This window comes from Pristiophorus japonicus, unplaced genomic scaffold (genome assembly GCF_044704955.1).
Source record: "Pristiophorus japonicus isolate sPriJap1 unplaced genomic scaffold, sPriJap1.hap1 HAP1_SCAFFOLD_405, whole genome shotgun sequence".
In the NCBI taxonomy this organism is placed as follows: Eukaryota; Metazoa; Chordata; class Chondrichthyes; family Pristiophoridae; genus Pristiophorus; species Pristiophorus japonicus.
Genome location: NW_027253926.1, coordinates 445,261 through 472,956, shown reverse-complemented (window position 1 = coordinate 472,956; position 27,696 = coordinate 445,261). Strand labels below are relative to the sequence as shown.

General features: G+C 46.6%; 1 protein-coding gene across 1 annotated transcript in view; it reads left to right on the top strand.

Moving 5' to 3' along the window:
- Positions 1-27,696, top strand: part of LOC139250660 (uncharacterized protein C6orf118-like) — a 122,527-nt gene that overhangs the window by 35,201 nt on the left and 59,630 nt on the right. Inside the window, exon 4 of the mRNA XM_070873032.1 lies at positions 12,205-12,264. Within this exon, the coding sequence (XP_070729133.1) occupies positions 12,205-12,264 (60 nt within the window). The remainder of the gene's footprint in view (positions 1-12,204; positions 12,265-27,696) is intronic.

Below are 27,696 nucleotides of genomic sequence, written 5' to 3'. Positions count from 1 at the left end.
TCATGGCTGATCATTCACCTCAGTATTCCTTTCCTGCTTTCCCTCCATACCCATTGATCCCTTTAGCCGTAAGGGCCATATCTAACTCCCTCTTGAATATATCCAATGAACTGGCATCAACAACGCTCTGCGGCAGGGAGTTCCACAGGTTAACAACTCTCTGAGTGAAGAAGTTTCTCCCCATCTTAGTCCTAAATGACCTACCCCGAATCCGAAGACTGTGTCCCCTGGTTCTGGACTTCCCGAACATCGGGAACATTCTTCCCACATCCCGTCTCATCCATACGGTTAGCAGTGAAGAATAGAAGCTGGAGTTTATCTTTGCATTCCAGGACGATTGTGGAATAGTGAGCGATTCTGGCAGACGAGAACAGACCCTGATAGTGCTTTATGTGATCCAGCCAGATCTGGCAGTGAATGGCTTAACCAGCCATATCTGTTCAATTCTGCGCCCCTTGGACTTAAGGGAGCGAAGGTCAGGGTTGTACCAGGGGGAACGGCCAGGGTGAGAGAGAGCAATGGTTTTAACAGGGACTAGGGCATCAAAGGTGGTGGTGAGGGTGTGATTGAGCAGGTCGGTAGCTGCAGAAACGTCGTGGTGAATGGAGGGCCAAAGGTTGGACAGTTGGGAGTTGATAAGTGCCGTTGTGATCGAGTTGGCAGAGAGTTTTTTCCAGGGGAGGACACAGAAGGGGGTAGGGCTGGGGGGTGGGGGTTGGATGTGGGTGGAGAGCGATACGAGGAAGTGGGCAGAGATGGCCTTATCTGCGATTGACACGATGGGAGTAGTGAGGCCACGAGAGATGGCAAGGTTGAGGGAGTCGCCGTAAATATGGGTTGGGAATATGGAGGGGGAGATTATGGGAGGATAAGAGGCTAGTGAACTCAGAGGAGAGAGAGCATGATGAATTGAGATGGAGCTTGAAATCACCGAGGAGTCGTTCGGTGCAGAGGCTGAGGGAGGAAAGCAGTGAAGGTATCTCGGTAATAAAATGTTTATGGTACTTGGGTGGATGGTAGAGAACGAGAACATTAAACGAGAGGTGGGAGGGGTGGAATAGAGTGAGATGCTGAAAGGAGGAGAAAGTGCCGGAGGTGTAGGGGAACAAACCGAGGGTTGATTTGCCTTAAAGGGTTTGTGAATAAAAACAAATGTATAAAATGTGAGCCTGCCATTTGAGAGATTGTAATCCCTTTTCATTTCCCTGCTGGACCCACTTCCTTTACAAATAATGCAAACAATCGCGCTTGTAAATGACCCCCTGCAGTTTTACTGAAAACATCTGCTAATTGCCCCATTAATCACAATCAAAGCTGCGTGCAGCCCCAGTAGATGGAATTTAGTCTGTTGCACCAGGGCCTAATCTATCCTAATCTGGAGGCTGCTGCCTATAGAACTGATGCATGGGTATGGCTGTAATTATAATAGTTGTATGAAGAACTATCTGTAAGGACACATAGAATATAGGGCTCAATTTTCCCCAATCACGTTTTTTGGCGTACTGCCAGAGTTACGCCCGTTTTCTTGGCCCCGACTACTCCCCAAAAAAAAGTAGCAAGTTTCTCCGATCTATTTTTTTAAATTGGCGCTGCTAGGCCTGTTCTGTAACCTCGGGTGATGGAGTCAAATGTCTGTACCGATAAAACGATGATGTCCCTTCTGCGCATGCGTGAAAAAAAAGGCCGTTTTTGACGTGACTGCTATGGGCACATATACCCAGTACAGCTCCCGGTCTGTATTTGGCCATTGTTAAAGAGCCAGTTGTGTGTGAGAACTTGAATTCTCATTGGAAAAATCGGAGCTGCAATACAAGATGCATCACGGCGCAAGAACCAAGAATTTCTAACAGGATGAAGTGGAGGCACTAGTTACTGTAACTGATGGCACGAGCTGGACACCAGCAGAGGTCACATAAAAGTTCCACCCAAAGAAATGAAGAAACGCTGGAACCAACTTGCAGAAGATTACTGAGCAATGGTGACCATCCCGAGGTCTGGAGGCCAGTGTAAAAAGTGGCAGGATCTTGGTCAAGTAGATAGTGTAAGTAATATTTTCATTTATTCAATGGAATTGCAATTGTAAATGTGACCAGCTGTATATGTCCCACCCAGCAGAAAGACACCCTCTCTAAAAAGTTGTGTTTTCATCTTTGCAGAGGAAAGTGGCACACAACAAAAGGGAAAGAACTCGAACAGGAGGAGGCCCGGCAAATCTGCAGCCACTGACACCCTTGGAAGACAGGGTCGCTGCTTTGATGGGTCCTGCCTGGAGAAAAGCAACCACCATTGCACAAGCTGGGCCCACACTCGAGGGAGAGGGTAAGTCCTGCAAATTCCACAGTTTGGCTTTCCTAAACGTTAAGTATTGCCTTGGCTTTGGTTCCTGGGATGTCTCTCTCAGCTACACTTCGGTTGATGCAATGTGCTATCATTCATTGTGGTCCTTCAAATCAGCCTGCTGTCTGCGCTGTGAGCCTACTCATGTCACCCACCCTGCCCCCTCCTCTGCTGCTAACCATTTGCCAGTGTTCTGTTATATTTTGCAGAACTTGAGGCCAATCCTGACGGTGCAGAAGAAGATTCAGACGCGGACGAGCCCGAAGAGGAGGTCATCTTCCAATCCCACCTTCCAGACCAAGAGCATGGGGGTGAAGGGGAGAGGATGGATGAAGGCCCCACTGTTGTACTCACTCTGGAGGAGGTGCAGAAGCTGCCCATTGAGGTACCAGCCCCTTCCCTGAGTGGTTTTAGTGTTGGGACATTCCGTGGTTTCCCACTGTCCGAGGCTGTGTGTCCCAGTGGGGTGCAGCGAGGCACACCCAGGGCCTCACTGTCCGAGGCTGCGTGTCCCAGTGGGGTGCAGCGAGCCACACCCAGGACCCCACTGTCCGAGGCTGCGGTCCCAGTGGGGTGCAGCGAGGCACACCCAGGACCCCACTGTCCGAGGCTGCGGTCCCAGTGGGGTGCAGCGAGGCACACCCAGGACCCCACCGTCCGAGGCTGCGGGTCCCAGTGGGATGCAGCGAGCCACACCCAGGACCCCACCGTCCGAGGCTGCGTGTCCCAGTGGGGTGCAGCGAGGCACACCCAGGACCCCACTGTCCGAGGTGGTGTGTCCCAGTGGGGTGCAGCGAGGCACACCCAGGGCCCCATTGTCCGAGGCTGCGTGTCCCAGTGGGATGCAGCGAGGCACACCCAGGGCCCCACTGTCCGAGGCTGCGTTCCCCGTGGGATGCAGCGAACCACACCCAGGACCCCACTGTCCGAGGCTGCGTTCCCCGTGGGTTGCAGCGAGTCACACCCAGGACCCCACTGTCCGAGGCTGCGTTCCCCGTGGGATGCAGCGAGTCACACCCAGGACCCCACTGTCCGAGGCTGCATTCCCCGTGGGATGCAGCGAGTCACACCCAGGACCCCACCGTCCGAGGCTGAAGGTCCCAGTGTGATGCAGCGAGCCACACCCAGGGTGAGGAGGGGAAGGAGAGCTTGACAGCGCTCTCCTGAGGTGCAGGATCTAACGTGTGGTTCAGATGACGACAATGAGTGCGGAGAGCATTGACCTTACACGATCACTCCTGGACACAATCAATGGGTGGGTGATGAGGTATCGGGACTGTCAGGAGAAGTAACAACACTCTCACGAGAAATATAAACACTGTGGGTGCACATGAGGAAGGGAATGTCGCAGGTAGCTGATATACTGTCAGGGCACATGAGGGAGGGAATGTCGCAGGTAGCTGATACACTGTCGGTGAACATGAGGGAGGGAAAGTCACAGGTAGTTGACACACTGTCAGGGCACATGAGGGAGGGAATGTTGCAGGTAGCTGATACACTATCGGTGAACATGAGGGAGGGAACGTTGCAGGCAGTTGCGACGCTGTCGGGGCACATGAGGGAGGGAATGTCGGAGTTAGCTGCTGCAATAAGGGAACACATTCAGACCCCGCGCCCATTGACAGTCCCACTTCAATCCCCAGACTAGCCTCTGAAGAGGCCCAACTGCCACTCCCACTTCAATCCCCAGACTAGCCTCTGAAGAGTCCCAAGCCAGGCCTTCCACATTACCACCTGCCCACGTCCCCCTCAAGAAGTGCACATTACCCAAGATGTTTGAAAGAATAAGCTTGGTACCAACCCGAGAAACGCTGCGCCACCTCCTGCGGGCAGGGTGGAGTCACCAAGGCCAAGCGCAGCGGGCAGTCATCGAATAAAGTGGAGGAGAGATGGGTGCAACCTTTCTTTGCTGCTGTTGTTGTCGTTATTATTGTTGTTACTGTTGTAACTGTTCTCAAATTAAAAGTTTATTGTAAGTTATGTAAATTTACAAGTTTAAAAGTTTGTAAGTGATCTTAGAGTTTGTAAGTGATCTTAACTGAAAACTTTAAAGTTTGATACAGGAATATTTTTATTAAAGCTAAGTATAAACAAATGTTTGTTAAACTTTTGAATAAAATATATTTTAAATTATAACTGAATCATTTCCATCATTTGTTCCATTATTAACACAACTTTTTGAACTAAAGAAGAATCATTTCCATCATTTGTTCCATTAACACAACACAACATTACGGAACAGGACCAAACAGTAAACATGGTCCATGTGGAATAGTTGCCGCTGGGCCTTCAGGCAGCAAAGCGTTCACGGATGAGCTGCTGGCGCAAGACTTGAGCAATCGTTAAAGGGGCACAACGGCCCTCCCTCCTCCGCCGTCGTGCTCTGGGTTCAGGTAGTTGCATGGCTTCCTCGCCCTCGTCCTCCTCATCATCTGCATCTTCCTCATCATCATCAGCCACTCTCACCTCAGGTGGGTCTTCTACTACCAGCTGCTGCTGCCTCATGATGGCTAAGTTATGCAGCATGCAGCACACAACAGTGAACTGACCGACAATCTCAGGGGACTATTGCAAGTAGCCTCTGGAATGGTCCAGGCATTGGAAATGCTGTTTCAAGATGCCAATGGTCCTCGCTATTATACTGCACATCGCAATATGCGACATGAATTCCCGGTCAACTTCCGTCCGGGTTATGCGTAGGGGCGTCATGAACCAGATGGCGACACCGTATCCTTTGTCTCCCAGTAGCCAGCTCTGCCCTTTTGGCTGCTGCCGAAAAATGGCAGGTATAGCGCTCTCGTGTAGGATGAACGCCTCATGGGTGCTCCCAGCGTATTTTGCATTGACTGCAGGGCATTCTGTAGGGGGAGGGTGAACAGCTAGCTGTCGTGGTGCATATAGGTACCAACGATATAGGTAAAATATAGGATGAGGTCCTACAAGCTGAATTTAGGGAGCTAGGAGTTAAATTAAAAAGTAGGACCTCAAAGGTAGTAATCTCAGGATTGCTACCAGTGCCATGTACTAGTCAGAGTAGGAATAGCAGGATAGTTAAGATGAATACGTGGCTTGAGGAATGGTGCAAGGGGGAGGGATTCAAATTCCTGGTGGGACCAGTACAAACCGGACGGTCTGCAACTGGGCAGGACCAGAACCGATGTCCTAGGCGGAGTGTTTGCTAGTGCTGTTGGAGAGGGTTTAAACGAATATAGCAGGGGGATGGGAATCTGTGCAGGGAGACAGAGGGAAATAACATGGGGGCAGAAGTAAAAGGTAGGAAGGCGAAAAGTAAGCGTGGAGGGCAGAGAAATCAAGGGCAAAAATCAAAAAGGGCCACATTACAACATAATTCTAAAAGGACAAAGAGTGTTAAAAAAACAAGCTCTGTGTCTCAATGCGAGGAGCATTCATAATAAGGTGGATGAATTAACTGCGCAGATAGCTGTTAACGGATATGATGAAATTGGGATTACGGAGACATGGCTCCAGGGTGACCAACGCTGGAAACTCAACATCCAGGGGAATTCAATATTCAGGAAGGATAGACAGAAAGGAAAAGGAGGTGGGGTTACTGGTTAAAGAGGAGATTAACGCAATAGTAAGGAAGGACATTAGCTAGGATGATGTGGGATCTATATGGGTGGAGCTGCGAAACATCAAAGAGCAGTTGTGTACAGACCACCAAACAGTAGTAGAGAGGTTGGGGATGGCATCAAACAGGAAATTAGGCATGCGTGCAATAAAGGCCTGATCGAGGATGCTAATGTTGGTGCGTCTGTCCTCCCAGGGGATTTGTAGGATCTTGGAGGCATCATTGGTGGTATTTCTCCAGCAACTTGAGGAGTCTGCTGTACATGGTCCATGTCTCTGAGCCACACAGGAGGGCAGGTATCACTACAGCCCTGTAGACCATGAGCTTGGTGGTAGATTTGATTCAGAAACTAGGGTCCTGAACTTAAGGAAAGGTAACTTCGATGGTTTGGGGTGTGAATTAGCTAGAATAGACTGGCAAATGATACTTAAAGGGTTGACGGTGGATAGGCAATGGCAAACATTTAAAGATCACATGGATGAACTTCAGCAATTGTACATCCCTGTCTGGAGTAAAAATAAAACGGGGAAGGTGGCTCAACTGTGGCTAACAAGGGAAATTAGGGACAGTGTTAAATCCAAGGAAGAGGCATATAAATTGTCCAGCAAAAGCAACAAACCTGAGGACTGGAAGAAATTTAGAATCCAACAGAGGAGGACAAAGGGTTTAATTAAGTGGGGGAAAATAGAGTACGAGAAGAAGCTTGCCGGGAACATAAAAACTGACTGCAAAAGCTTCGATAGATATGTGAAGAGAAAAAGATTAGTGAAGACAAGCGTATGTCCCTTGCAGTCTGATTCAGGTGTTGGAATCAATTATTAAGGATGAAATAGCAGCGCATTTGGAAAGCAGTGACAGGATCGGTCCAAGTCAGCATGGATTTATGAAGGGGAAATCATGCTTGACAAATCTTCTAGAATTTTTTGATATGTAACTTGTAGAGTGGACAAGGGAGAACCAGTGGATGTGGTGTATTTGGACTTTCAAAATGCTTTTGACAAGGTCCCACACAAGAGATTGGTGTGCAAAATCAAAGCACCTGGTATTGAGGATAATATACTGATGTGGATAGGGAACTGGTTGGCAGGCAGGAAGTAGAGAGTCGGGATAAACGGGTCTTTTTCAGAATGGCAGGCAGTGACTAGTGGAGTGCCGCAGGGCTCAGTGCTGGGACCTCAGCTCTTTACAATATACATTAATGATTTGGATGAAGGAATTGAGTGCAATATCTCCAAGTTTGCAGATGACACTAAACTGGGTGGCGATGTGAGCTGTGAGGGGGATGCTAGAAGGGTGCAGGGTGACTTGGACAGGTTAGGTGAGTGGGCAAATGCATGGCAGATGCAGTATAATGTGGATAAATGTGAGGTTATCCACTTTGGGGTCAAAAACTCGAAGACAGAATATTATCTGAATGGCGGCAGATTAGGAAAAGGGGAGATGCAACGAGACGTGGGTCATTGAAAGTTGGCATACAGGTACAGCAGGCGGTGAAGAAGGCAAATGGTATGTTGGCCTTCATAGCTAGGGGATTTGAGTATAGGAGCAGGGAGGTCTTACTGCAGTTGTACAGGGCCTTAGTGAGGCCTCACCTGGAAAATTGTGTTCAGTTTTGGTCTCCTAATCTGAGGAAAGACGTTCTTGCTATTGAGGGAGTGGAGCGAAGGTTCACCAGACTGATTCCAGGGATGGCGGGACTGACGTATGAGGAGAGACTGGATCAACTGGGCCTTTATACATTGGAGTTTAGAAGGATGAGAGGGGATCTCATAGAAACATATAAGATTCTGACGGGACGGGACAGGTTAGATGTGGGAAGAATGTTCCCGATGTTGGGGAAGTCCAGAACCAGGGGACACAGTCTTAGGATAAGGAGTAGGCCATTTAGGACTGAGATGAGGAGAAACCTCTTCACTCAGAGAGTTGTTAACCTGTGGAATTCCCTGCCGCAGAGAGTTGTTGATGCCAGTTCATTGACTATATTCAAGAGGGAGTTAGATATGGCCCTTACGGCTAAAGGGATCAAGGGGTATGGAGAAAAAGCAGGAAAGGGATACTGTGGGAATGATCAGCCATGATATTGAATGGTGGTGCAGGCTCGAAGGGCCGAATGGCCTACTCTTGCACCTATTTTTTGTGTCTGTATGTTTCTATGAGGACTTGGTCTTCAAATACTCTTTTCCTCAGGCGACCGAAGGCTGCGTTGGCGCGCTGGAGGCGGTGGTGAATCTCCTCATCAATGTCTGCTTTTGTTGATAAGAGGCTCCCGAGGTATGGGAAATGGTCCACGTTGTCTAGGAGGGCCGCGCCGTGGATCTTGATGACTGGGGGCAGTGCTGTGCGGCGAGGATAGGCTGGTGGAGGACATTTGTTTTACGGATGTTTAGCTTAAGGCCCATGCTTTCATACGCCTCAGTAAATACGTCAACGAATGTGCAACGAGATAATTTATAGCGCTCTCTAGCTAGGAGGTATAGGGAGCTGTATTGAGAGAGAGGGTCTGTGAAGGAACAGCATCTTAAGCTCCACATGGCTGTCTGAGATCTCCCAAATAAAGTTACGTTGAACGAAGAGTGTTCAAGAGACTATAAAATACAGAATAAATGATTATTCCAAATGGAGACCAAGTTGTTTTCAGCTTATGAGTTTTGAGACTTGTGTTCAAACAGTTCTCCTTCATGTGTCCGAATCCCTAGACAGACAACAGAAGTGCTTTCTCCTGTCCACCTGGGCTGGACTTGCAACTCCAACAAGGGAGGACCCCATCCTATACAACTAATTGTCTAACTCTTAAACTTACTGTAAAAGATTATATAAATCTGATTTAAAAATTTTCCATTTGCACAATCTTCCTGTCTGTGTGACAACTTTCCATTGTTATGTTTGTGTCACACTTTTTCGATCAACTTTCTCCCATCATCATTTCCTGTGTCCACATTTATAATATTTTTTTCTATGTAAACGCATCACATTGATTATGCAATTTGGCACCAGGTTTACTCAAACAGCTAAAAATGTTTTCTGATTTAAAAATAAATTGCTATTTCATTTCTCAGTAACTGAAAGTTCAAGGTGCTGAAATTGCCCCCCTGATTAAGGCCCATTACTGCTTCTCGGAAGAGGTAATGGGGCAGTAAGGCCTTTCCGACCGGGGTCAGGTCGATGGGCTGACCCATCCAAAATAGCTCCCGGGCCAGGGGTGACGGAAATGGGTTTCCATCCCGCCCGCTTGCCCGCCCTGTCGGGCACGCGCCAACATCTTACCGCCTAGCGGCAATCCCTTTCTGTTCGGCGAGGGAAATTGCCCTGCAGGAGCAGAGCCGCCGCCACTCGGAGCCCCCGACAACTTTTCCCGGTGAGAAGCTGCCAGTGGCCGGGTGGTGCGTCCGCCCTTAAAGGGGAGGGCGGGTTGCTGCGGCCGCCATTTTATTTTAATTGCCAACCAACTCTGAAGTCGGCCCGACAATGGACTGCTGGCCCGGCCGAAGCCCCCCCTGGTGGCCCAGTGAGCAGCACTAAAGTGGCTGCAGAGCTCGCAGCGGCCCTCCCCTTTAACTGAAGGGGAGGGACATTGCCATTTGTGTCAGCGTGGCGCTGATGACACCGCCCGCCTTCAGCCCTGCTCCCGACGCACTTCTGCCCCGCAGCCACCCGTTAAACCGCCCCGACAATTTGAAAAAGTTTAAGAGGCCAAGATCACTCCATTCTCCGCCCCAAGGATTTGGGCGGAGAATAATCATCTAATTCGAATGATCTGCCCCGTTTGGTGTGGAGGGCTATTTCACCCCTCAAATGTCCTGGAATTGGCACATTTGCTCAGTGATTCTGTGAGCTGATTTTGGATTATACAGTCTGACCATGTACAGTGTACATAGAAACATAGAAAATAGATGCAGGGGCAGGCCATTCGGCCCTTCGAGCCTGCACCACCATTCAAATCTTCTCGCTATGAAGGCCAACATGCCATTTGCTTTCTGAACTGCCTGCTGTACCTGCATGCCATCTTTCAATGACTGATGTACCATGACATCCAGGTTTCGTTGTACCTCTCCTTTTCCTAATCTGTCACCATTCAGATAATATTCTGCCTTCCTGTTTTTGCCACCAAACTGGATAACCTCAGACTTATCCACATTATACTGCAACAGCCATGCATTTGCCCACTCACCTAACCTGTCCAAGTCACCCTGCAGCCTCTTAGCATCCTCCTCACAGCTCACACCGCCACCCAGCTTAGTGTCATCTGCAAACTTGGAGATATTACATTCAATTCCTTTGTCTAAATCATTAAAATAGCTGGGGTCCCAACACTGAATCTTGCAGTACCTAACTTTTCAGGATGCATCAGTGCCATTCAGTCGGCTATACTAATGGAATATTTTACTTTTAGTACTTCCTGCTCAGGAGTTTTTCTTCAAATAATTTTGAAAAAGAAGGGGGCAGTTTCAAAAGCTTTATTGAGGTAAAATCAATATCGAGTTAAAACTGAGGCAGTGTGTGTTGGAGAGAGAAAAATGATAATGTTCTGTGACACATGCTTTTGTGTCAGAAATTTTAGAAAATGTATCAAGCTGAAAGAGAGAATGCGTGGCTTCACTTAATATTACTTCAATTTCCAAAAAAACTCACCACCACTGGGGAGGGGAATAAAAAGAAAGTTTTCTTTATTTAAAGTTGCTTCAATTATAAAAAAAAAGTCGAGTTTAATTTTGAAACTAATGAATTATCACCTGTATTTTTTGAAATGGTCAGTGCTAACCGTGAGGCAGAGATCGAGAGAAAGTGACAGAGAGATAGACACAGATAAAGGGAGAGAGAGGCATGGATTTCTTTCTGCATTCTCATTTGTTTTTTTCACAAAAAGATGAATTTTGACAGCAATCAAAGCCTCTCGGAGGGAAACAGATAGGAAGAAAGGGGAGGAGGGGGATTGAGGGTGAGGCCTCCCTCCTTAGGAGAGGGCGAAGTGAGAGCATCCCCTTCCTCCGCTGCCCTCTCTCCAATCTTCACCCCTCAACTTTCCTGCACATCCTGCACCTTTCTCCTCCTCATATATCTTTGACCCACCCTCCCCTCCCCCCTCCAACCTGTCCCCCTCCCCCCTCCAACCTGTCCCCCTCTCCCCTCCAACCTGTCCCCCTCCCCCTCCCCCCTCCAACCTGTCCCCCTCCAACCTGTCCCCTCCCCCCTCCAACCTGATCCCTCCCCCCTCCAACCTGACCCCTTCCCCCTCCAACCTGTCCCCCTCCACCCTCCAACCTGACCCCTCCACCCTCCAACCTGTCCCCCTCCCCCTCCAACCTTTCCCCCTCCCCCTCCAACCATGTGGATATCTGAACGGAATATATGGAATTAAGGACAGTAATGTAAACGGGATATATGAACATGTATAAGCCATGGAAGAATAGCTGGGAGAATGTCAGATTGCAAATAGTGCAACATCAGCATAGCTAACAGTCTTTCTCAAGGTTTCAAGTCACTAAATCCTGCCAATAACATCTAATTGTAACATGAAATAAATCTGCAGAATTGCAAGGTCTCAGTTAATAGTCACACCACTAGATTGAAACATTTAGAGGCAATACTTGAGCTTTCAAGAAAAAACATCTCATATAGATTGACTAATGAGTGACTGAGTTAGACTGTCAATCCAATTGTATTTTGTTATCTGATTTCAAAACTGTATAACTGTTGACGCTTTACGATGTAACTTCACCTACCGTAGGGAGTGTGTACGCTCTATCCAGAGAGTATATCTTCTGTCTGATAGGTCTTACTGGCCGGTAATAAAGATTGCTTTGTTCAAAGCACAAGAGGTATTCGACTCAGTAATTTTACTGAACCAGATTGAGGTAAAAGAATCCAGGAATTTACATTCTGACCCCTCCCCCCTCCAACCTGACCCCTCCCCCCTCCAACCTGACCCCTTCACCCTCCAACCTTACCCCTCCCACTCCAACCTGTCCCCCTCCCCCCTCCAACCTGACCCCCTCCCACCTCCCACCTTTCCCCCTCCCACTTTTTCCCCTCCCCATCCTCCCTCTCGCTCCCGCCTTTCCCTCTTCCCATCTTTCTCCCGTCCCAACTCTCTCCTTCCACTTCCCCATTTCTTTCCCTCTCATGCCTCTTCCCTCCCCTTTTTCAGTCTCTCTTGTCGGAACTATATTGTTGGTTTTCACAGTTGGTTGTTACTACAGTTTAATCCCCGTAATGTGCTGTATATTTTTTCTATTTTTACATTTTCCGGTTTGCCTCTCTGAATCTGTACCCCTCAGGCTGAATACGATGTGTACCTCACGTCACTCCTGGAGTCCCAGCCACTGGATCAACACAAGGTAATGTGTTTCAAAATTGCTAACTCTTCAATCGCGTCTCGAGTCCAGCAGGCTCAAGGGGCCAAATGGCCTACTCCTGCTCTTATTTCTTATGTTGGGAAACTTTTCGAAAAAAATGAAAGTTGAAACTGTATGTCACAGTATCTTAGGCGATGGTTGTGATCAGCAGACTAGTGTGATAATACCCATGCGGTACTGCTTGTCCGCAGGCTTCTTTTATGCTGCAGCGACAATACAATATCACCCTAAGGTTTTTGTGCATTGCAAAGCTCCGTAAAAAAGAAAGAACTTGTATTTCTATAGCGCGTTACACACCCACAGGATGTCCCAAAGCGTATTCCATCTAAAAGAGGTGGCTGCAGACATAGTGGATGCACTGGTTTTGATTTTCCAAAATTCCCTCGACTCGAGAACAGTCTCAGCGGATTGGAAGGTAGCAAATGTAACCCCGCTATTCAAGAAAGGATGGAGAGAGCAAACAGGGAACTACAGGCCAGTTAGCCTGACATCAGTCATCGGGAAAATGCTGGAATCCATTGTTAAGGAAGTGGTAACAGGGCACTTAGATAATCATAACATGATTCGACAGTCAACATGATTTTATGAAAGGGAAATTGTGTTTGAAAAATTTATTCATTTTTTGAGGATGTAAATAGCAGGCTAGATAAAGGGGAACCAGTGGATGTAGTATATTTGGATTTCCAAAAGGTATTTGATAAGGTGCCACATAAAAGGTTATTACCCAAGATAAGGGCTCATGGGATTGGAGGTAATGTATTAGCATGAAAAGAGGATTGGTTAACGGACAGAAAACAGAGAGTAGGGATAAATGGGTTTTTTTCAGATTGGCAGGCTGTAACTAGTGGGGTTCTGCAAGGATCAGTGCTGGGGCCTCAGCTATTTACAATCTATATTCATGACCTAGATGAAGGGACCGAGTGTAATGTATCTACGTTTGCTGATGATACAAAGCTAGGTGGGACAGTAAGCTGTGAGGAGAACACAAAGTGACTGCAAAGGGATATAGATAACATAGAAACATAGAAAATAGGTGCAGGAGCAGGCCATTCAGCCCTTCTAGCCTGCACCGCCATTCAATGAGTTCATGGCTGAACATGAAACTTCAGTACCCCCTTCCTGCTTTCTTGCCATAACCCTTGATCCCCCGCGTAGTAAGGACTTCATCTAACTCCCTTTTTGAATATATTTAGTGAATTGGCCTCAACTACTTTCTGTGGTAGAGAATTCCACAGGTTCACCACTCTCTGGGTGAAGAAGTTTCTCCTCATCTCGGTCCTAAATGGCTTACCCCTTATCCTCAGACTGTGACCCCTGGTTCTGGACTTCCCCAACATTGGGAACATTCTTTCTGCATCTAACCTGTCTAAACCCGTCAGAATTTTAAACGTTTCTATGAGGTCCCCTCTCATTCTTCTGAACTCCAGTGAATACAAGCCCAGTTGATCCAATCTTTCTTGATAGGTCAGTCCCGCCATCCCGGGAATCAGTCTGGTGAACCTTCGCTGCACTCCCTCAATAGCAAGAATGTCCTTCCTCAAGTTAGGAGACCAAAACTGTACACAATACTCCAGGTGTGGCCTCACCAAGGCCCTGTACAACTGTAGCAACACCTCCCTGCCCCTGTATTCAAATCCCCTCGCTATGAAGGCCAACATGCCATTTGCTTTCTTAACCGCCTGCTGTACCTGCATGCTAACCTTCAATGACTGATGTACCATGACACCCAGGTCTCGTTGCACCTTCCCTTTTCCTAATCTGTCACCATTCAGATAATAGTCTGTCTCTCTGTTTTTACCACCAAAGTGGATAACCTCACATTTATCCACATTATACTTCATCTGCCATGCATTTGCCCACTCACCTAACCTATCCAAGTCACTCTGCAGCCTAATAGCATCCTCCTCGCAGCTCACAGTGCCACCCAACTTAGTATCATCCGCAAATTTGGAGATACTGCATTTAATCCCCTCGTCTAAATCATTAATGTACAATGTAAACAGCTGGGGCCCCAGCACAGAACCTTGCGGCACTCCACTAGTCACTGCCTGCCATTCTGAAAAGTACCCGTTTACTCCTACTCTTTGCTTCCTGTCTGACAACCAGTTCTCAATCCACGTCAGCACACTACCCCCAATCCCATGTGCTTTAACTTTGCACATTAATCTCTTGTGTGGGACCTTGTCGAAAGCCTTCTGAAAGTCCAAATATACCACATCAACTGGTTCTCCTTTGTCCACTTTACTGGAAACATCCTCAAAAAATTCCAGAAGATTTGTCAAGCATGATTTCCCTTTCACAAATCCATGCTGACTTGGACCTATCATGTCACCATTTTCCAGATGCACTGCTATGACATCCTTAATAATTGATTCCATCATTTTACCCACTACTGAGGTCAGGCTGACCGGTCTATAATTCCCTGTTTTCTCTCTCCCTCCTTTTTTAAAAAGTGGGGTTACATTGGCTACCCTCCACTCCATAGGAACTGATCCAGAGTCAATGGAATGTTGGAAAATGACTGTCAATGCATCCGCTATTTCCAAGGCCACCTCCTTAAGTACTCTAGGATGCAGTCCATCAGGCCCTGGGGATTTATCGGCCTTCAATCCCATCAATTTCCCCAACACAATTTCCCGACTAATAAAGATTTCCCTCAGTTCCCCCTCCTTACTAGACCCTCTGACCCCTTTTATATCCGGAAGGTTGTTTGTATCCTCCTTAGTGAATACCGAACCAAAGTACTTGTTCAATTGGTCTGCCATTTCTTTGTTCCCCGTTATGACTTCCCCTGATTCTGACTGCAGGGGACCTACGTTTGTCTTCACCAACCTTTTTCTCTTTACATACCTATAGAAACTTTTGCAATCCGCCTTAATGTTCCCTGCAAGCTTCTTCTCGTACTCCATTTTCCCTGCCCTAATCAAACCCTTTGTCCTCCTCTGCTGAGTTCTAAATTTCTCCCAGTCCCCAGGTTCGCTGCTATTTCTGGCCAATTTGTATGCCACTTCCTTGGCTTTAATACTATCCCTGATTTCCCTAGATAGCCACGGTTGAGCCACCTTCCCTTTTTTATTTTTACGCCAGACAGGAATGTACAATAGACTAAGTGAGTGGGCAGCAAGGTGGCAGATGGAGTATAATGTGGGGAAATGTGAGGTTATTCACTTTGGTAGGAAGAATAGAAAAACAGAATCTATTTTAAATGGTGAGAAACATTTAAATGGTGTTGAGAGAGATTTGGGTGTCCTTGTGCAAGAAACACAGAAAGCTAGCATGCAGGTACAGCAAGCAATAAGGAAGGCAAATGGCATGCTGGCCTTTATTGCAAGGGGGTTGGAGTATAAGAGTATGGAAGTCTTGCTACAATTGTACAGGGCCTTGGTGAGACCACCCCTGGAGTACTGTGCACAGTTTTGGTCTCCTTATTGAAGGAAGGATATACTTGCTTTGGAGGCGGTACAATGAAGGTTCGCTGGATTGATTCCTGGGATGAGAGGGCTGTCTTATGATGAGAGATGGGCCTATACTCTATGGAGTTTTGTTTTCTGACCCATTTCCATTTCACAAAACAGCATATTAAAAATTGTTATACACTGTATACATATCTGGGTGTAATGCAGTGTAAAAATAATTCCTAAATACTCACTGTCTAAATGGCGTACCACACTGTTACAAATGCTAACCCCTGTGTAGTTTCCAGGGTGGTTGAAAGGAATTGAATTTATCTGATCGCTACATAATCCTGAATGTTAGAAATCTAAAAGCTGCTTAAAATGCTGCTGCAATATGTTCTTGTCCTCTGCCTGGCTCTCTTGGCTCCCTGTTCCCCAACAAATCACTTTCAAGATCCGTGTCCTGTCATGTAATTGCCTCGAGGTCGTGCCCCACCTTATTTCGATGATCTCCTTCAGCCTTGTCTCCTTGGCTGCACCTTTTGCTCCTCGAAAACTGAGCAACCCCTAGCAGCTATGATACTGGATCAGCAAGCCAGAGGTCGTGAGTTCAAATGTGAGTCAGAATCCTGGAACTCCTGGAGTATAAGAGTGAGGAAATCTTGCTACAACTGTACAGGGCCTTGGTGAGACCACACCTGGAGTACTGTGCACAGTTTTGGACTCCTTATCTAAGGAAGGATATACTTGCCTTGGTGGCGGTACAACGGAGGTTCACTAGATTGATTTCTGGGATGAGAGGGCTGCTCAATGATGAGAGATTGGAGGGGAAATTGCCGTCGGAGGCTTCCTTCGTATGAACACCATCGACCCCCAAAAAATCTATGAAAGTACCTGGTGGTCCCGGAGGGACGTGGGATCCTGGTCGGAGGCCTAGATTCACTGCGCAGTGCACGGGGGGGGATGCCTTTCAGATACGTACGTACAAGCTGGAGTCACGTGGGCCTGGACCACCAATCACGACGCAGTATTCTCATTGATAAAAATGGGAACTCCATTTGTACGAGTTCCCATTACTATCAATGAGAATAACCCCTAAAACACTGAAACACAGCATAATAAATAAATAAAACACCTCACATATTTAACATTAATTGAAATTAAATGTTTCAGAAAAAGATATTTTTGGAATTTTTTTACTGTTTTAATAGTGTTAAAAATAAATTTACCATAATGGACAGGGTTTTTAATATAAAATTGAGTATTTAAATGTAATTTTTATATGTTTTAAAACAGTTACGCTGCTAAAAGTAAGATATGCGCCTGCTTTTACCAGGAGTAAAAGTTTGAATGACATTTGCTGGGCTTGAGTTGGACAAATAGCCCAATCTCTCCCGCGCAGATGTCCTTCTCCCATGGATGCAGAGGATCTGTCTGGAGAAATCTTGACAGATGAGAAAAGCTGGATTTCGGCGCATGCGCATTGCGCCCCGAAAACCGGCATTTGCGAGGCCTCGCCATGTCCTATTCTCTCTGGAGTTTAGAAGAATGAGAGGTGATCTCATTAAAACATATAAGATTCTGAAGGAGATTGACAGGGTCGATGCTGGGAGGTTGTTTCCCCCTGGCTGGAGAGTCCAGAACTAGGGGGCACAGTCTCAGGATAGGGGATCGGCCATTTAAGACAGAGATGAGGAGGAATTTCTTCACTCAGAGGGTTGTGAGCCTTTGGAATTCTCTGCCCCAGAGGGCTGTGGATGCTGAGTCTCTGAATATATTCAAGGCTGAGAGAGATAGATTTTTGGAGTCCAGGGGAATCAAGGGATATGGAGATCAGGCGGGAAAGTGGAGTTGAGGTGGATGATCAGCCATGATCTTATTGAATGGCGGAGCAGGCTCGAGGAGCCGTATGGCCTACTCCTGCCCGTATTTCTTATGTTCTTAACAGCATTGCGGGACACCGTCACCACACGGACTGTAAGAAGGCAGCCCACCACCATCTTCTCAGAGCAACTAGAGATGGGCAATAAATGCTGGTCCTTACCAGCGACACCCACATTTCTTTATGTACTATGTCCTGTACTATGTGGGAAATCAGGGACGCCTGTGGTGTCCCTGACGACTACGTGTGCGGGAAGTGTATCCGCCTCCAGCTCCTGACGAACCGCTTTGCGGAACTGGAGCTGTGGGTGGATTCACTCTGGAGCATGCACGATTCTGAGAATGACGTGAATAGCACGTTTAGTGAGTTGGTCTTACCGCAGGTGAAAGGTCCATAGCCAGCTAGGGAATGGAAGACCAACAGGAAGAGCAGTGCAAGGAAGGTAGTGCAGGGATCCCCTGCGGTCATCCCCTGAATAACAGATACACCGCTTTGAGTACTGTTGAGGGGGATGACTCATCAGGAGGGAGCAGCAGCAGCCAAGTTCATGGCACCATGGCTGGCTCTGCTGCACAGGAGGGCAGGAAAAAGAGTGGGAGAGCGATAGTGATAGGGGATTCAATTGTAAGGGGAATAGATAGGCATTTCTGCAGCCACAACCGAGACTCCAGGATGGTGTGTTGCCTCCCTGGTGCAAGGGTTAAGGATGTCTCAGAGCGGGTGCAGGACATTCTGAAAAGGGAGGGTGAACAGCCATTTGTCGTGATGCATATAGGTACCAATGACATAGGTAAAAAACGGGATGAGGTCCTACGAGGCGAATTTAGGGAGTTAGGAGCTAAATTAAAAAGTAGGACTTCAAAAGTAGTAATCTCAGGATTGCTACCAGTGCCACGTGCTAGTCAGAGTAGGAATCGCAGGTTAGCTCAGATGAATACGTGGCTTGAGGAATGGTGCAGCAGGGAGGGATTCAAATTCCTGGGATATTGGAACCGGTTCTGCGGGAGGTGGGACCAATACAAACCGGACGGTCTGCACCTGGGCAGAACCGGAACCAATATCCGAGGGCGAGTGTTTGCTAGTGCTGTTGGGGAGGAGTTAAACTCATATGGCAGGGGGATGGGAACCTATGCAGGGAGACAGAGGGAAATAAAAAGGAGGCAGAAGCAAAATATAGAAAGGAGAATAGTAAAAGTGGAGGGCAGAGAAACCTAAGGCAAAAAACAAAAGAGCCACATTACAGCAAAATTCTAAAGGGGCAAAGTGTGTTAAAAAAACAAGCCTGAAGGCTCTGTGCCTCAATGCGAGGAGTATTCGGAATAAGGTGGATGAATTAACTGCGCAGATAGCAGTTCACGGATACAATGTGATTGACATCACGGAGACATGGCTCCAGGGGTACCAAGGCTGGGAACTCAACATCCAAGGGTATTCGGCATTTAGCAAGGATAGACAGAAAGGAAAAGGAGGTGCAGTGGCGTTGCTGGTTAAAGATGAAATCAATGCAATTGTAAGGAAGGACATTAGCGTGGATAATGTGGAATCGGTATGGGTGGAGCTGCGGAATTCCAAAGGGCAGAAAACGCTAGTGGGTGTTGTACATAGACCACTAAATAGTAGTAGTGAGGTTGGGGACAGCATCAAACAAGAAATAAGGGATGTGTGCAATAAAGGTACAGCAGTAATCATGGGCGACTTTAATCTACACATTGATTGGGCTAACCTAACTGGTAGCAATGCGGTGGAGGAGGATTTCCTGGAGTGTATTAGGGATGGTTTTCTAGACCAATATGTCGAGGTTCCAACCAGGGAGCTGGCCATCCTAGACTGGGTATTCTGTAATGAGAAAGGACTAATTAGCAATCTTGTTGTGCGAGGCCCCTTGGGGAAAAGTGACCATAATATGGTAGAATTCCTTATTAAGATGGAGAGTGACAAAGTTAATTCGGAAACTCGGGTCCTGAACTTAAGGAAAGGTAACTTCGACGGTATGAGGCATGAATTGGCTAGAATAGACTGGCAAACGATACTAAAAGGGTTGACGGTGGATAAGCAATGGCAAACATTTAAAGATCACATGGGTGACCTTCAGCAAATGTACATCCCTGTCTGGAGTAAAAATAAATCTGGGAAGGTGGCTCAACCATGGCTAACAAAGGAAAATAAGGATAGTGTTAAAGCCAAGGAAGAGGCATATAAATTGGCTAGAAAAAGCAACAAATCTGAGAACTGGGAGAAATTTAGAATTCAACAGAAGAGGACTAAGGGTTTAATTAAGAGGGGGAAAATAGAGTACGAGAAGAAGCTTGCAGACAATATAAAAACTGACTGCAAAAGCTTCTATAAATATCTGAAGAGAAAAAGTTTAGTAAAGACAAACGTAGGTCCTTTGCAGTCTGATTCAGGTGAAATTATAATAGGGAACAAAGAAATGGTAGACCAATTGAACCAATACTTCGGTTCTGTCTTCACGAAGGAAGATACAAATAACCTTCCGAAGGTAATAGGGGACAGTGGGTCTAGTGAGAAGGAGGAACTGAAGGATATCCTCATTAGGCGGGAAATTGTGTTCGGGAAATTGATGGGATTGAAGGCCGATAAATCCCCGGGGCCTGATAGTCTCCATCCCAGAGTGCTCAAGGAAGTGGCCCTGGAAATAGTGGATGCATTGGTGATCATTTTCCAACAGTCTATCGACTCTGGATCAGTTCCCATGGACTGGAGGGTAGCTAATGAAACACCACTTTTTAAAAAAGGAGGGAGAGAGAAAACTGGTAATTATATACCGGTTAGCTTGACATCAGTAGTGGGGCAAATGTTGGAATCGATCATGAAGGACGAAATAACAGCACATTTGGAAAGCGGTGACATAATCGGACCAAGTCAGCATGGATTTATGAAAGGGAAATCATGCTTGACGAATCTTTTGGAATTTTTTGAGGATGTAACTAGCAGAGTGGACAAGGGAGAACCAGTGGATGTGGTGTATTTGGACTTTCAGAAGTCTTTTGACAAGGTCCCGCACAAGAGATTGTTGTGCAAAATCAAAGCACATGGTATTGGGGGTAATATACTGATGTGGATAGGGAACTGGTTGGCAGACAGGAAGCAGAGAGTCGGGATAAACGGGTCTTTTTCAGAATGGCAGGCAGTGACTAGTGGAGTGCCGCAGGGCTCAGTGCTGGGACCCCAGCTCTTTACAATATACATTGATGATTTGGATGAAGGAATAGAGTGTAATATCTCCAAGTTTGCAGATGACAATAAACTGGGTGGCGGTGTGAGCTGTGAGGAGGACGCTAAGAGGCTGCAGGGTGATTTGGCCAGGTTAGGTGAGTGGGCAAATGCATGGCAGATGCAGTATAATGCGGATAAATGTGAGGTTATCCATTTTGGGGGCAAAAACACGAAGGCAGAATATTATCTGAATGGCGGCAGACTAGGAAACGAGGAGGTGCAACGAGACCTGGGTGTCATGGTTTATCAGTCACTGAAAGTGGGCACGCAGGTGCAGCAGGCAGTAATGAAGGCAAATGGGATGTTGGTCTTCATAGCTAGGGGATTTGAATATAGAAGTAGGGAGGTCTTACTGCAGTTGTACAGGGCCTGAGTGAGGCCTCACTTGGAATATTGTGTTCAGTTTTGGTCTCCTAGTCTGAGGAAGGTCGTTCTTGCTCTTGAGGGAGTGCAGCGAAGGTTCATCAGACTGATTCCATGGATGGCTGGGCTGTCATATGAGGAGAGACTGGATCAACTGGGCCTTTATTCACTGGAGTTTAGAAGGATGAGAGGGGATCTCATAGAAACATATAAAATTCTGACGGGACTGGACAGGTTAGATGCGGGAAGAATGTTCCCGATGTTGGGGAAGTCCAGAACCAGGGGACATCGTCTTAGGATAAGGGGTAGACCATTTAGGACTGAGATGAGGAGAAACGTCTTCACTCAGAGAGTTGTTAACCTGTGGAATTCCCTGCCGCAGAGAGTTGTTGATGCCAGTTCACTGGATATATTCAAGAGTGAGTTAGATATGGCTCTTGCGGTTAAGGGGATCAAGGGGTATGGAGAGAAAGCAGGAAAGGGGTATTGAAGGAATGATCAGCCATGATCTTATTGAATGGTGGTGCAGGCTCGAAGGGCCGAATGGCCTACTCCTGCACCTATTTTACTATGTTTCTATGTTTAAAACCCCACTATGACAAGTGATGAAATTGAATTCAACAAATCCGATAATTTGTAGGCTAGCACCCGAAAAATGACCACGAAAGCTGCTGGATTGTCATAAAATAAAAGAGCAGAGCTCCAACACTACTGAATATGTGTGATATCAACGGGTCCTGGTCCAATTTATTTTGACAGGGCAAGTTTGTACAATAGAGTGCTTTAGTTCTGGAAAGCCGCTGATCAGAACTGTGCTCAGAATTTTGCTACTGCATTACATCTCATGCTGTCAGCTTTGGAACTGTTCGTCTCACTCTCACCTCTGAGTGCCAGATGGTTGTGTGTTCAAGGCCCACTCCAGACACTTGACCTCACAATCTAGGCCGACACTCCAGAGCAGTGCTGAGGGAGTGCTGCACTGTCGGAGGTGCCATCTTTCGGATGAGATGCGGACATAAACGATAACACAGCACTATTGGAAGATGCGCAGGGAAGGTTCTCCCCGGTGTCCCGGCCAATATTTATCCTTCAGCCAACACCTAACACAGATTCAAAAGCAAAATACTGCGGATGCTGGAATCTGGAATAAAAACAGAAAATGCTGGCAATCTCAGCAGGTCAGGCTGAGATTTTGTGGAGAGAGAAACAGAGTTAATGTTTCAGGTCGATGACCCTTCGTCAGAACTGGAAAACGTTAGAGATGTAACAGGTTTTTAAGCAAGTGCAGAGGCAGGGAAAGTGGAGAGGGGAGGAAAGAACAGGGAAGGTCTGTGATAGGGTGGAAGGCAGGAGAGATTAAATGACAAAAGGGATGATGGTGCAAGGCGCAAGGGAATGGCAATGGGACATGTAACAAAAGAAAAGATGGGTCCAGAGGAGGTGCAAATGGGAATGGCAGAGTAATAGAAACATAGGGTTAGACTTTCCACTTCACATCGCCCATCCATGGCCCATCTATCGCCCATTTTGAGCAAAAAGTGGAAACTAGGCCCAAAACATCGCCGGAAAAACAGGTGCCTAAGTTTCCACTTTGATTGCTGAGATGATCGCCCACACAAGGCCCATCCCAAGGTTCGGCACCTAGCATGCACTTCGCTGGGCCGATGCAAGGCCCAAAAGAGTGCTGAGAAATAGTTGCTTTTCAGGGCCTAAGAGAAGGAAATGGGCACTACGGACACCATTTTGAACTTCAGAAGAAGGTGGAGTTGTGAGTTATTTAGAGAGTTAATTTAAAGATAATTGTACACAGAATATTGGGACAGGGAATATAAATAGGTATTATCAAGTTATTTTTGGTAAATAGCTTTTATATATTGAAATTATTTTGTAAATAGCTTTTACATAGTGAAGTTATTTACTGATATTGTTGGGGCCTATCAAACTGACTGGTATGCAGCGTAGAGAGTACGGAGAGTGCAGAGTGCAGTGATTAGAGAGTATAGAGTAGAGAGATTATTAAAATTGGTGAAAGTAATTATCGATAGTGATATGGGGCCTATGCTTGCCCTGCCTTTAATTGCAACTGCTCACACACTGGTCACTGAAAGGATCAATCAAAGAGGTGGCAGAGTAATGTATAGATGGAGACGAAGACAGAGGAGGAGACCGTACAGCCAATGAAGGTACTTGGAAAAGCAATCTTACCTGAATTTGTCTGAAAGTGTTTGTCTTAGGAGGGTGCGATTCTGGAAGGAGGTCATCGATGAGATATGTCAACTCGTTAAGGGTGATCTGCAGCCTTCCAGCACCATCAGAACCACACTGTCCGTTGAGGTGAAGGTTACTGCTGCCCTAGCCTTCTACGCATCGGGATCTTTTCAGGCTTCAGCTGGCGACATCTGCCATATCTCTCAGCACGCTACACACTGCTGCATTCGACAGGTGACTGAAGCTCTTTACGCTCGCAAGATGGACTTCATAAGCTTCCCAATGACCAGGGAGGCACAGACCGAGAGGGCTTTGGGTTTCTACAGGATATCACAGTTCCCCAAGGTGCAGGGAGCAATAGACTGCACGCACATTGCCCTGAAAGCGCCCTTAAAGAACGCGGAGGTGTTTCGTAACACAAAGGGGTACCACTCACTAAATGTGCAGCTTGTTGTCGACCACAATCAAACAATTCTGACAGTGAATGCTACACTTCCTGGCAGTATCCATGATGTGCACATCCTACGTGAAAGTGCTATCCCTGACCTGTTTGTCAATCAGCCAGAAGATCACGGTTGGATGCTGGGGGATAAAGGGTATGGCCTTGCAAGTTGGCTGATGACCCCTCTGCGTAATCCCGTCATTGAAGCACAGAAACGGTATAATGAAAGTCACATAGCGACTCGCAACATCGTTGAAAAGACAGTTGGAGTCCTAAAGCAGCGCTTCAGATGCCTGGATCATTCTGGAGGCAGCCTACAGTAGCACCCTGACCAGGTTGAAGAGTTTATTGTGGTGTGTTGCATGCTGCATAACCTAGCTATAAGGAGAGGTCAAGTAATGCCAGATCGGGCTGCAGGTCCACCTCCAGAAGGAGGGGAGACAGAAGAACCAGCCGGCGAGGATGAAGAGGAGGAAGAGGACGGGGGCGAGGACATAGGGGAGCTCAATCAGCCTGGCGATCTAGCACCGGTACCACCACACCCCTCCCGAAGACCAGTCGCCAGGGGCAGTTACACGGCCACTAAGCTGTTGTGTCAGCAGCTCATTAATGAATGCTTTGCATGAACTATCATTGTGGATATTCAAATGTTCAATTACAGTTAGGGTTAATCAAAAGTTTCATTTGCGTGGGGTTTCCTTGTTGTCTTTCCTGCACTGGCCTATCATCTGAATTAGTTTAAGTAAAGTTTAAGTTTAAATAAAGTATTGGTATAATAAAAGAATAAACAAATAAGGATGAACAACTGTACATTTGCTAACTAATGTAACTGAGAGAAGGCACAAAATTTGTTGAATTAAACATTTTTTTTATTAACAAAGATAGAAAAAGAATTTTTAATAAACTATTGAATAACACCCTCTCTCCAACCCCACCACCCTTCCCCCCTCCCCCACCCCCCACCCCGACATCAACCCACCCGTCCCAAAAATCCCCAAAACGTTAACAATTAACAAAATAAGAAAAAACAGTTGAACATTGAAAAACACTCCCCCCTCCCTACCTGCTGCCACGTTTCCCTCCAGGTCCAGTCCCGCCCCGTGTTCTTACCCCACTCGCCCGTTTTGGGTCTACGCAGACCGACATGAGTGCATTGTGCAGTGTGGGATGGTAAGACTTCCTGCCGTGGTGGAGGTGATGGAGTGGAAGCAGAAGCCTGAGGCTCCACTTCTGAGTCAGGAGGAACTGTGTCCACCGTACTCGCTTGCATGCTTGGGGTCTCGCTGCGAGCTGACACAACACCTTGGGGTGCAGCGCCGTGTGCAGCCAGCAACACATGCCAAAGGGAATTGGTTGCAGCGGTCTACTGCCGAATGGCCTCCAACATCTCCCGTGCTGTCTGTGCTTGCACAGAAGACCAGTTGGAGAAGTTTATGCAGAACTTGCTCCAGATTGCTGGAAATTTGTTCCAGTTCACGAAGAACTGGCTCCAGTTTGCGGAGAAACCCGTGAAACCCTGGATAAGGTCCCGACCGATCGCGACCGTCTCCCTGCACAGGGATATCAAGCTCTCCGTCTGGCCCTCCATGGTAGGTGATTGCTCACCCCGCTGACCAGACCTCTGTGGGGTCGGCGTTTGCAACGTTACGCGCCTTGGCCTCACCACCTGCACACTGCTTGGTCCCGGTGCATCATCCATCTCAATGGAGATGGCTGCAGGTTGTTCCCCCCCCCCCCCCACAGAAAAACAATTTTGTCATCTTCCTCCTCCTCCTCCTCCTCCTCCTCCTTCTCCTCCTCCTCTTGCTCAACATGTGTCAGCAGTTCCTCCTCTTCTTCCTGCGAGGTATTTGAAGGCTCGGGAGTAGCAGATGACTCCACTGTCTCTATGGACACTTGACCTTAGAAAGACTAATTCAATTTCTAAACAACTTACAACAATACATATCAATACATATCAATATTTCAATAACCCAAAACATTACAATGCTTTTCAATACCCTATATGCACAAGGGTTCACCAGGGTTAACATGGCCTCATTCGTAAATCAAGAGTACATCAAAATTATATATCATATTGCATTCTAATTGCATAACATTACATGCGTAACTAAGATATTTTTAGTCTGTATTTAGTAATGTTTGACACATTGCACAGTGCACAGTTCCCATTACTCACGAGACTCAAGGGTGGGTTCGGCCACACCATGGGTCGTGACCGAACGGCTTTCAGGCCCCACCAAGGCGACCGCAAGCTCCTCGTATTCGATGAGAATATGACCTGTAGCAGAGCCGCTGCCCATCCTACTTTGCTCTGAGCGGTTCGGTTGATAGATATCTTCTTCTGCAAATGATAAGATAACATTGCATGGCATAAGCAAATGGACTTGGTAATAAACATTTAAGACTGACATATTTAAATGTTCGATTAAAAATTAGCATTGCATTGCATATGAATAATATTTCATAATATAAGATTCAACTTAGTGTTAGGGTGCATAAATTAATTCATAATTTAATTAATTTATACTAAAACAAAATGACATTGAAGATTCTAATTAAAATTTCCATACATCATTTAAATATATATGGATGATTTTAAATATAAAATTCAACTTACTCTGGCTGCTGCCAGCAGGCTGTTCCATCTTTTACGACACTGGCCTGGTGTGCGCACTTCGTTGGATGCCGATGTGACCACATCGGCAATCTCAGCCCATATTCTCCATTATGCACAGGTTGAGGTTTCCATGCCAACCCCGTGTCAAGTCCTCCCACCTTGCACTGACAATATTGACGGGGGCCTCGTTGGCCTCCTAGCTAAAGGGTTTAGTCCTTCTCCTCTCACTTTCTCCCTCCATTTTGATTTTTGTTATATTTGTAATATTTCAAGATTAAAATATGGTTACCACAAATATAATTATAATTATTTGCAATTCAAAAAAATAAGCCAAAGATCTTTCAGATTAGTTATTTTTAGATTCAAATTTACGATTCACTGTGACCAAATACAAAAGCCTCCTTCCTCTCTTTCTCTCTCTCTCTCTCTCTCTCTCTCTGACCCTCCCTGTGCTTCTGAGCATGTGTAATGACCCCTGACCTCCCAAAACGCAGCAAAGAAAATCAACCACAAAAAAAAAAATCCCACACATGCGCAGAATAACGTTGCTAGGGAAGCTTTTTTTTCTTCTTTGACTTCCGTTTTTAGTGGGCGATCGTGAGATCGGCAAAAAAAACCACATCATCCATTTGACATCACTGGGATCAGGCCGAGTGGAAAATCGCAAAAAAAAGAATGCGATCAGCAAGGCCGAGATGTCCCACATCGCTGGAACATGGCCCATTTTTTTGGGCCTTAGCCACCTAGTGGAAAGTCTAGCCCTTAGAAAGTAGGTGCAGGAGTAGGCCATTCGGCCCTTCGAGCCTGCACCACCATTCAATATGATCATGGCTGATCATGCAACTTCAGTACCCCATTCCTGCTTTCTCTCCATTCCCCTTGATCCCTTTAGTCGTAAGGGCGAAATCTAACTCCCTTTTGAATATATCTAATAAACTGGCCTCAACAACTTTCTGTGGTAGAGAATTTCACAGGTTCACAATTCTCTGAGTGAAGAAGTTTCTCCTCATCTCAGTCCTAAATCGCTTACCCCTTATCCTTAGACTGTGACCCCTGGTTCTGGACTTCCCCAACATCGGGAACATTCTTCCTGCATCTAACCTATCCAATCCCGTCAGAATTTTATATGTTTCTATGAGATCCCCTCTCATTCTTCTAAATTCCAGTGAATATAAGCCTAGTTGATCCAGTCTTTCTTCATATGTCAGTCCGGCCATCCCAGGAATCAGTCTGGTGAACCTTCGCTGCATACCCTCTATAGCAAAAA